Here is a 10,207-nt window from a genome sequence, read left to right as displayed (position 1 = left end):
GGTCGACTCTGAGGATCCCCCGTCTGTTCATCGTCAGTGTCCGGGGCGCGCCCGCGCGCGATGCGACGCGTCGCGTTCGCCCGTCGCGCGCTCGCGGCGCTCGCGCCGTCGCGCCCGCCGCGGCCGCATCGCCCGTGGGTCGCGCTCGCGGCGCGAGGAGAGACGCCTCCGTCCTCGCTCATCGCGCCCTCGCTCCCCCACGAATGGCGGTGCAGCTCGCGAATTCGACCTCAGGTGCGTTCTATACACTGGTCCCCATACGACCGCGTTCGCGTGGTGAACGCCGATCCTTAAGGACTTTTGCCGGCGTGCCTCTGCGCCCACCCCTCGCTTTCAATCCCCGCCCGCGTTGCATTTCAACTCCACCTGACGCCTATGAACTCCACCCCGACGTTCGCTCGTATAGAACGCCCCTCACACGCGCGGATTCGCCGCCGCCGCGTCGGCGTCGCGCGACGGCGGCGACGGCGACGGCGACGACGCGAAGACCCCACCAAAGCCGGCGCGACCCTTCGCCGGGTGGATCCCGTGGGGGGGGTACTCCAAGGTCGCCACTCGCGCGGAGGACGACTTATACGACGCGGAAGGAGAGTCGGAGTGGTGGTCGCGACCGAGGCGCGCGTCTGAGGTGCGTTCTATACACTGGTCCCCATACGACCGCGTTCGCGTTGTGAACGCCGATCCTTAAGGACTTTTCCCGGCGTGTCTCTCCGCCCACCCCTCGCTTTCAATCCCCACCCTCGACGCCTTTCAACGCCGCTTCTGACGCCTTTCAACTCCACCCCGACGCGCTTGTATAGAACGCCCCTGAGCAACGCGATCGCGCGTATACGTCGTCGTCGCCGCTGCGAGCCGCCCTCCTCGGCGCGAAGAAATGGAACGCGCTCCTCGACGTCATCGCGAACGCCGCGACGAAAGGGCGTCGCGAATACGCCGACGCCGACGCGTCGTCGACGATCGCGATCGAGCCCAAGGACGTCGCGATCGCGACGTCGCGCCTGTACCGCCTCCTCCGCGCGATCGTCCCGGCCGCGAAGGGCGCGGAGATCTTACGCGCGCGCGTCCTCGGCGACGTCTACCAGCGCGAGGAGCGGACGCGCGAGGAGCGCGCGCGGCGGCGGCGGCGGCGGGGAGGGGGCGCGGCGCCGCCGCCGCGCGAGTGGCGACCGCCAGACCTCGCGCGCATCGACGCGCGGTGGCTCGCGCTGCGCGACCTCGTCCGCGACGCCGCGAGCGCATTCAACGCGCAGGAGACGTGCAGCGTGACGCGCGCGCTCGGCGAGCTCGAGCGATTCGAGAGGGACGCGGGCAACCTCAGCGGCGTGTTCGACGGCGTGTTCGCGCCGGTGCCAGTTGACGTGGGTGCCGTTTCATCTTCCGCGACCCTAAGCGGCGACGGTGAGAAGGGCGCTCCTCCTAAGCTCGCGAAGCCGTGCGCGGATGGGATCGCGCGGTCGCATCAGGTGCGTTCTATACAAACGTTTTTCACCCATCCTTCGGTTTCAACATTTGATCGCGTCCCCTTTCAACTGACCGATGAACTATTTTTGTATGGAATGGCCCTCTCAGCCGGAGCTGCTCGCGAGGCCGCTCGCGGCGGCCGTCGCGCGCGTGTGCGCCGACGCGCGCGCGGACGATGTGAGGGAGGAGATCAACGGCAAGCAGCTCATCATGCTGACCACCGGGTTGCGGAAGTTGAAGCACGTCCGAACCGCGATCGACGAGCGGAACGACGACACGTGGCGTTCCATCGCGCGGCGCGTGCTCGACGCGGCGAACGCCGCGGAGACGCGCGGGCCGGCGCGGTGGAGCGGCGGCGGCGCGTGGAAGGGCGGCGCGCGGAACACGGTGCGGTCGCGGCTCGAGTCGTATGGGCAATCAGTCGAGGAGGGCGAGCGCACGGCTGGCGGCGTCCCGGAGACCGCGGCGCTTCTCGCGGCGAACCTCGCGCACGTGCCGCAACTTCGCGACGCGCTCGACGACGACGCGCGGTGAGACTGCTTCCCATACGACCCCGTTCGCGATGTGAACGCCGTTCCTTAAGGACTTTTCCCGTCGTCGCTCTTCACCCGCGTTTCCCTTTCAACGTACGTTTGACCGGTAAGACGTTCGACTGACCGATCGCTTCACCCACGCAGGCGGCTGTTGGTGCGCGGCGTCGTCCGCGCCGCGAAGACGGGCGCGCTGACGGGGACGCTCGCGAGCGACTTCGACGGCGACGGCGACGCGAAGCGCGGCACGCGGCGGCTGCTGCAGTACGCGTTCAGCGCGTTCAGCGCGTGCGACCGGTTCTGCGCCGTCGCGAGCGAGGACGACAAGGCGACGCTGCTGGCGGCGGCGACGACGCATTTTTTCGAGCCGATGCGGCGGGCGGCGGCGAGAGCGCCGCCGCTCCGGCGTCGCGGACGAAGAGATATGTCGGACGCGCGTCGGACGAACCTCGCGACGAAAAGCCGCCGTCGGTGGGACGAGCACGAGGGGTTCGGCCCGCAGCGTGGATCGAGGCCGACGTCCGAGCACGACGTCGTCGTGAAGGGATTGATCGGGTTGGGGTTGGAGGAGCCGTGGAGTTCGTGGGATTGGCAGAGGGGGAGGATGTACGGCGAGCCGCCGATTCCGGAGCCGGACACGATCGACCATTTCCTCCGGCGGCGGCGAGAGGAGCGAGACGCGGCGGCTCTGGAGAGGAAGAAGGAGACGAAGGCGCGAGCGGCGGCGGCGCAGACGCGCGAGGAGAAGACGGCGGCCGCGGCGACGGGCGAGGGCGAAGGCGAAGGCGAGGGCGAGGGCGAAGGCGAGGGCGAAGGCGAAGGCGAAGGCGAGGGCGCGCCGCGGGAGCGGCGGCGGACTGCCGCCCTGGGAAGCGAGAAGCGCGGGTGGTTGGGCGACCTAGGGTTCTAGGTGCTTCGGGGTGAAGCTGAGGGATGTGGGTCGTTGAGCGAGTCACGTAGCAGTCGTCCTGGGTTCTAATAAATTACCGCCACCGCGACGCGTCGCGTCAAGCTAGCCCCCCCGCGCGCCTTCTCCGCCTTCTCCCCGAGACGCCTCCGCGTCTCGCAGCGCGCTCGAGCTCAGCTTCCCGCCCTCGCCGTCGTCGCCGATCACCCCCACCGCGATCAGCGTCACCGGCGCGAACCCTCTCTCCCTCCGCGCTGCGTTCAGCGCCTCCCCGCCCTCCGTCGTCTCCCCGGACACGACGAGCGCGTCCATGCGCTCCGTCGTCGCCGCGAGCGGCGGCTCGTTCGCGCGCAGCGGGCCGACGCGAACGTCCAGCGCGTCGCGCGGAGGACGCGTCGCGCGAAGAAACGCGAGCGCCGCCGCCGCGCGGTCGTCGTACGACGCGATCATCCCAGCGCGCGTCTTCCCGCGGAGCATCTCGTCGCTCGTGACGCCCACGTAGAGCACGCCGTGACTGGTTCCCATACGACCGCGTTCGCGTGGTGAACGCCGTTCCTTAAGGACTTCGTCGTCGTCGTCGTCGTCGCCGCCGCCGCCTCCCGTCACCGCAGACGCGGTCGCGAGGAGAAGCCTGTGACCCGCGTGGATCCGGTCGAACGTGCCGCCGACGCTGACGCGAGCGAAGCGGACCGGGGCCGGGGCCGGGACCGGGGCCGGGGCCGGGGCCGGGACCGGGCGGGACGACGGCGGCGGCGGCGGCGGCGGCGGCGGCGGCGGCGCGTCGTTCGCTCCTCTCTCCGCGTTCGGAACGCTCAGAACCTCCAGCGGCGGCGCGCCCGCGGCTTCGCGCTTCCGCGCGATCGCGTCGAGGGTCGCCTTCGCGCCGGCGCCGGGCGCGGCGGCGACGAACGCCGCGCGGCCGGTGGTCGACGGGGATCCTCCTCCTCCTCCTCCGTCGTCGTCGGCCCAGACTGCGGCGACGTCATCGTCCGTCCATCCGAGGCTCCGCAACAGCGGGATCGCGCTCAGCGTCGGCGCGACGGACGCGACAGCGTCGTACATCCTCGCGAGGAGCGTCGCCGTCGCCGTCGCGTCCGCGGTGGCGTCGGCCCCATCCTTGACGTACACGCGCAGCTCGCGCGCGGACGAAGACGACGAGGCACCGCGACGATGGCACCGCGACGCGGCCGCGGCGACGACGTCGCGCCATCGCGCGTCGTCGTCGTCGTCGTCGTCGTCGTCGAGGTCCACGATCACGACGCCGCGCGTAGCGCCTTCGCCGCCGCTCGACATCGCCGTCGCCGTCGCCGTCGTCGCGCGCGCGCGTCGCGAGGTGGCCGCCGACGCGGCAGATTCACGACGAGCTCGACGGAGGAGGCGAGAGGGCGGGCGGGCGGCGTCGCGCGATGGAGGACGCCCCGGACGCGCGCCGACCGCGAGCGGCCGCGCGTCGAGGACGCGGGCCGGCGTCGTGCTCGTCGCGACGCGCGCGCGGGGCCGGGACCGGACGGTCGGCGGCGCGCGGCGAGGCGATGCGCGGCGACGCGACGAGCGGTCGAAGTCGCAATGCAATGCACTCGTCGAAAACGTCGTCCTCGGCTCGGATCGATAAAACATTCGCGCGCGCTGACGCGGACGCGGAGGAACGGGGCGCGCGTCGCCGCGCGCACTTCGCCGCGCGCGGTGGTCCCGCGATCGCGATGGCGTCGCGCTCGACGGCGTCGCTCGCGCTCGCGCGCGTCGCGCCGGGGAGCGGACGCGGACGACGGCGCGAGCCCCGCGTCGTCGATCGCGCGCGGTCGTCGTCGCGAAGGGCGACGACGACGACGACGACGACGACGACGACGACGACGCGAGGAGGAGGATGCCGACGCCGACGCGGCGACGCCGCCGCGCGCGCCGCGACGACGACGGACGCGACCGCCGAGGAGGAGGAGGAGGAGGAGGAGGAGGAGGACGAAGCGTTCGCGTTCGCCGCGCCCGCGCCTTCGCGCCTCGCGACGACGTCGCGCCGGCGCGTCCTCGCGCTCTCCTCCTCCGCGCTCGTCGGGTGGGGCTCGATCGCGGGCTCGATGGGAAGCCTCCTCCTCCTCCCGCCGCCCCCCGCGTCCGCGGTGAGACTGCTTCCCATACGACCCCGTTCGCGATGTGAACGCCGTTCTTTAAGGACTTTTCCCGTCGTCGCTCTTCACCCGCGTTTCCCTTTCAACGTACGTTTGACCGGTAAGACGTTCGACTGACCGATCGCTTCACCGATCGCTTCACCCCCAGCTCGTGGACGCCGCGAACGCGCAGAGAGTCTTCGCGGTCGCCGCGCCGGGGGTGGTCGCGCTCGCGGACTTCACCGCGAACGGCGCGAACGGCGGGTACGTCCCCGCGGGAGTCGGCGTGCTGTGGTCCGACCGCGGGTACGTCGTCACGAATTTCCATCTCGTGAAGCGCCACCTGAACGGCGCCGCGGACGCGTCGGAGCCGTCCAAGCCGCAGAGAAGCCAAGCCGACAAGGGCAAGGGCGCCGCGGTCGCGACGACGACGCTGCGGGTGAACGTCCCGGTCGCGGTGGACGGCGACCCGGTGTGGTACGACGCGGAAGTGATCGGGACGCAGGCGCGTTCTGTACAAAAGCTGGTTTTTCACCCATCGCCCGGTTTCAACACTTGATCGCGTGGGTCCCTTTCAACTGACGCCCGATGAACTGTTTTTGTATGGAATCGCCTTCAGAGGACGAGCGACGTCGCGGTGTTGCGGCTGACGGGGCCAGTCGCCGACGAGCCAGTCGCCTCCTCCACCTCCTCCTCCTCCTCCTCGGCGTCCTCGTCCTTGAGGGGTATGCCGTTGGGCGGGCCCTCGGACGAGCTCCTCGTCGGACAGCTGTGCTACGCGATCGGCGCCGGCGACGCGACGACGACGACGAATAGCGACGGAGCGGGGAAGGGCGCGAACGGCAACGGTAACGGCGGCTCGAGCTCCTATTCGTTTAGGCAGCGGTCGACGATGAGCGCGGGCGTCGTCAGCGGCCTCCGACGGAGCGTCCCCTCGAAGAACGGGACGACGATTCGCAACGTGATACAGACCGACGCGAGCACGGACGAGTCCGCCGCCGGCGGCGCGCTCGTGGACAGCGGCGGGCGGCTCATCGGACTGATCGTGACGACGTTCGGGAACTCGCCCAACTCGAGCGGGCTGACGTTCGCGGTGCCGGCGGACGACCTGCTGAAGATCGTCCCGAGCCTGATCACGCTGCGGCAGATTTCGTGAGTTGGCCCTATTAGTAGGCGCGGCGAGTCGACTTATTACCGTAGGGATCGTATGTATATTTCGCACGTAGCCCTCACGTACTGTAATGTCCTCGCGTAAACGACGACGAACGACGTCGCTCATCACGCGCGCGCTATGAACAGGAGCGCGTCGTTCGTCTCCGGGGAGAGCCGCGCGCCCGCTCGCGATCTCCGCACGACGTCCGGCGTCGCGCTCGCGCGAATCATCGTCTTCATCTCGTCCGCGGCGAGCAGAAGATCCGTCGCGCGATGAGCGTACATCAGTCTCGAGCTCGTCCCCGTCCCTCCTCCCGTCGCCGCCTCTCTCTCTCTCTCTCTCGCCCTCTCTCGCGTCCATCGCGCGTGCAACACCGCGGCGACGCCGGCGACGTGCCCCACGCCCATGCTCGTCCCGCTCTGCGTCGAGAACGCGTCGTCGGAGGGGCTCTCGCAACGCTTCGACCCGCCGCACGCGCTGAGGGCCGTTCGATACAAAAATAGTTCACCGGTCAGTTGAAAGGGGACGCGATCAAGTGTTGAAACCGAAGGATGGGTGAAAAACGTTTGTATAGAACGCACCTGACGACGTCCACCCCTGGCGCGTACACGTCCACGCACGCGCCGTCGTTGCCCCAGGCGTACGCCACGTCGGATTCGTCCGACGCCGCGGTCGTCAGCGTGGACGGCGCGCGCGCGGGGGAGACGTCGCAGGCGTCGCCGCGGAAGTTGCCGGCGGCGACGACGACGAGGACGCTGAGGGCGAAAATATTGCCGGGGAACAAAAAATGTTCATCGTTCATCGTCAGTTGAAAGAGCACGCGATCAAATGTTGAAACTACGTGTACGTGTACGGGGTGATGGGTGAAAAACGTTTGTATCCCTAGCAGAACGCACCCGAGCCGCGCGGCGACGGCGTCGACGGCGCGTTCGAGCGCTCGGGAGGACGCGCCGTCGGCGACTCTGAGGCCCAGCGCGAGGGCGATCACGGACGGCCACGCGAGCCCGCGCCTGGCCGGCGTGATATCGGATTCGAGGAGGTCCGTTCAGTTGAAAGGGACCCGCGCGATCAAATGTTGAAACTACGGGGTGGGTGAAAAAAAAAAGTTTGTAATGGCGCACGCGCACCTTCGATGGTACGCGACGTGAGACGCGACCCACTCGAGCCCCGCGACGACGTCCGACGCGCTTCCGCCGCCGTCGCAGTCGAGGACCCTCACCGGGTGGATCGTCGCCCCGGGAGCGACGCCGACGGTGGCGCCCGCGATCGTCGCGGAGACGTGCGTGCCGTGGCCGTCGCAGTCCTCGAACGGCGACGACGACGACGACGACGACGTTTTTTGTCCTCCGTCGTCGGTGAAGTCGACGCCCGCGCCGATCGCGCGGCCGCCGCTGAATTCCGCGTGCGTCGCTCGCACGCCGCTGTCGAGGACGTACACGTGCGCGCCCGCGCCCGCGTCGGCGTCGCGGACGTACGCGCCGTCGAGCGGGAGCGCGCGCTGGTCCAAGCGGTCGAGGTTCCAGAGTTTCGTTCGCGTCGTCGTCGTCGTCGTCGTCGTCGTCGCGGCGGCTTCGACGCGCGCGTCCGGCTCCACTATCTCCAGCGCGGGTCCCAGGCACCGTCTCAGCGCGCGGAAGTGCGTCGGCGCGAACGTCGCGGCGAAACCTCGGACGCCTCCGCCGCCGCGGTAGACTCGTCGGCACAGGCCTCGGACGGCGAGGAGGCACCCGAGTCGAAGCCGGTTTTTCCTCCCAGTTTTTCCTCCTCGGAAGTCGTCGTCGTCGTCGTCGTCGTCGTCGTCGTCGTCGTCGTCGTCGTCGTCGTCGTCGTCGTCGTCGTCGTCGTCGTCGTCGACGACGACGCGACGCGTCGGACCGATCACGGGCGCGAAGCGCGCGCACATCTCCTCCGTGACGTCCGGCGCCGCGTCGTCGTCGCGGAGGAGCACGACGAAGCGCCTGCGCGAGAGGGTCGGGGGGCGCGCGCGCGGCGTCGGGTTCAGAGAGGAGACGCGACGCGGAGAGAAGAAGAGGAGCGGTCACCTGGGAGCGTCGTCGTCGTCGCCGTCGTCGACGACGCCGTCCGCGACGGTCTCGGTCGCGTTCCCCCGCGCCGCGTCGGCGTCGGGGGCGAAGAGAAGGACCGCGAGGAGCGACGCGAGGACGAGCGAGACGCGCGCCATGGCTGGCGGCGGCGCGGGCGCGAACTGCGCCGCGGCCTCGAGAGACGCGTCGAGGGAATAGAAACTCACCGCAGTGACAGGCCGCGCGGGCGTGGGCTCGGCTTCTGTTTCTGTTAGGGCGCGCCCTTCGCGAACGAGCCGTCCGACGCGATCGCCAGTGTCCCCGGACGCGACGCGCGATCGTCACGATGCCCGCTGCCGCGAAGAAGGCGAAGACCGCCGCGGGCGCGGGCGGCGGCGCGGTCCTCCCCGGACAGCCCGTCCAGGCGCCGTCCGCGCACCCGCAGCAGGCCGCGCACCCGCAGCATCAGCAGCAGCCCGCCGCGCCTCAGGTGCGTCCAAAGTTTTTCACCCATCGCCCGGTTTCAACACTTGATCGCGTCCCCTTTCAACTGACCGATGAACTATTTTTGTATGGAATGGCCCTCAACAACAGGCGCCTCCGCAGCAGCGTCCTCCGCCCTCGCAGCAGATGCCCGGCGCGCCGGTCGCCGCGGTCGCCGCGAAGCAGGCGCAGGTGCAGGCGCAGGCGGCCGCGGTCGCGGCCTCGCAGGCGGCCGCGCGCTTGCCGCTGCGCCAGCGCTCGAGGGCGGACCTCGAGAAGGAGATCCGCTCGAATCAGGCGCGTTCGAGTCGCGCTGGTCCCCACGCGACCGCGTCGTCGGCGCGGTGAACGCCGATCCTTAAGGACTTTCTCTCCCGCTGTTCGTCTCTCTCCGCCCAGGGTCCCTCGCTTTCAATCCCGACATACCTCGACGCCTTTCAACTCCGCTTCTGACGCACCCGTGAACTCCACCCCGACGTCGCTTTGAACGATGGACCCTCGACCCTCAGGAGCTCATCCGACGCGAGTACGCGGAGACCGCGGCGGCGGCGAGCGCCAAGGGGGAGGAGTACGCCCCGCCGAAGTTCGTGGTCCCCGCGCAGTACGACGCCGCGATCGGGATCGAGCTGTGGCTGTTGGACCACGCGTCGAATTTCAACGCGTCGGAGCTGGACAAGAAGGTGCAGCTCATGCGGTCGATCCAGGCGCGTCCCATATATGTTCGTTCGTTCGTTCGTCGCGCGCGCCGGCGGTTTCCGCGCGACGGCGTCGGCGCGGCGCGCGCCGTTCCTCGAGGACGGACTGGACTCTCTCTCCCGCGTGCGTGCGTTTCTCTCCGTCGCTCTCTGTCGTCCGTCCAATGAAACGAAACGTCGTCCACGTCATCAAATAACTAACCAATCACATCACTTCAAAACGCCGCGTCGCCCGCCGATCGAACGACCCTCAGGACAAGGTGGCGAGCGGATCGCTGAACAAGATCGAGGAGGAGGGCGTCCAGATGGAGCTCCTCGCGTGCTGGGTCGAGCTCACGAAGACGTTCTACATCGCGCTGCGCGAGAGCCGGAACCTCTCGAGCCGCGGCGTGCCGAACATCAAGGCGCCGACGTTCCGCCTGCCGGAGGAGCTGCTGCCGATGCCGTTGCCGTGGGATCCCGACACGGAGCTCGTGGACGAGCACGACTTCGACAAGGTGCGTCCCATCTCACACTGGTCCCCATACGACCCCGTCGGCGTGGTGAACGCCGTTCCTTAAGGACCTTCTCTCCCGGCGGGCGTTCGTCTCTCTCCGCCCAGGGTCCCTCGCTTTCAATCCCGACGCACCTCGGCGCCTTTCGACTCCGCCTGACGCCTTTCAACTCCGCCTGACGCCTTTCAACTCCACCCCGCCGTAGGCGATGATCGAGGTCGTCGGCGCGCAGGCGTGGATAGACGCGGTGGAGAAGCACACGTGGGAGAACATCAGGGCGCAGGAGGAGTACGAGAAGGAGAAGGAGATGGCGGCCGCGGCGGAAGCGGCGGGTGGGGGTGGGGGTGGGGGTGGGGGC

At 69.5% G+C, this 10,207-nt stretch overlaps 5 protein-coding genes across 5 annotated transcripts; 4 read left to right on the top strand and 1 right to left on the bottom strand.

Annotated features, from left to right (window-relative positions):
• Nucleotides 1-60: 60 nt before the first annotated feature.
• MICPUCDRAFT_63787 (uncharacterized protein) lies at nt 61-2,117 on the top strand (the record flags this gene model as incomplete). The annotated part of the gene is made up of 3 exons (XM_003063388.1): nt 61-234; nt 407-628; nt 801-2,117. The coding sequence occupies 3 exons, from the start codon at nt 61-63 to the stop codon at nt 2,115-2,117; spliced, it is 1,713 nt and encodes a 570-aa protein (XP_003063434.1).
• A 937-nt stretch (nt 2,118-3,054) lies between these two features.
• MICPUCDRAFT_11674 (uncharacterized protein) lies at nt 3,055-3,585 on the bottom strand (the record flags this gene model as incomplete). Its single annotated transcript, XM_003063177.1, has 2 exons — nt 3,055-3,412; nt 3,512-3,585. Coding segments are annotated over 2 exons (432 nt in total), but the record flags the coding sequence as incomplete, so codon positions are not given.
• A 1,013-nt stretch (nt 3,586-4,598) lies between these two features.
• On the top strand, nt 4,599-6,156 carry MICPUCDRAFT_42716 (uncharacterized protein; the record flags this gene model as incomplete). Its single annotated transcript, XM_003063387.1, has 3 exons — nt 4,599-5,012; nt 5,170-5,526; nt 5,620-6,156. 3 exons carry the CDS (start codon nt 4,599-4,601, stop codon nt 6,154-6,156), a joined length of 1,308 nt encoding a protein of 435 aa, XP_003063433.1.
• A 1,671-nt stretch (nt 6,157-7,827) lies between these two features.
• MICPUCDRAFT_48817 (uncharacterized protein) lies at nt 7,828-9,008 on the top strand (the record flags this gene model as incomplete). Its single annotated transcript, XM_003063386.1, has 2 exons — nt 7,828-8,667; nt 8,772-9,008. A coding segment is annotated over one exon (624 nt), but the record flags the coding sequence as incomplete, so codon positions are not given.
• Nucleotides 8,524-9,915, top strand: MICPUCDRAFT_53057 (uncharacterized protein; the record flags this gene model as incomplete). The annotated part of the gene is made up of 3 exons (XM_003063385.1): nt 8,524-8,976; nt 9,170-9,379; nt 9,610-9,915. The coding sequence occupies 3 exons, from the start codon at nt 8,524-8,526 to the stop codon at nt 9,913-9,915; spliced, it is 969 nt and encodes a 322-aa protein (XP_003063431.1).
• Nucleotides 9,916-10,207: the final 292 nt, after the last annotated feature.

The sequence above is a fragment of the Micromonas pusilla genome (assembly GCF_000151265.4).
Source record: "Micromonas pusilla CCMP1545 genomic scaffold MICPUCscaffold_14, whole genome shotgun sequence".
Lineage (NCBI taxonomy): Eukaryota > Viridiplantae > Chlorophyta > Mamiellophyceae > Mamiellales > Mamiellaceae > Micromonas > Micromonas pusilla.
Note: the sequence above shows the minus strand (reverse complement) of the source record. Positions and strands in the feature narration are given on the sequence as shown.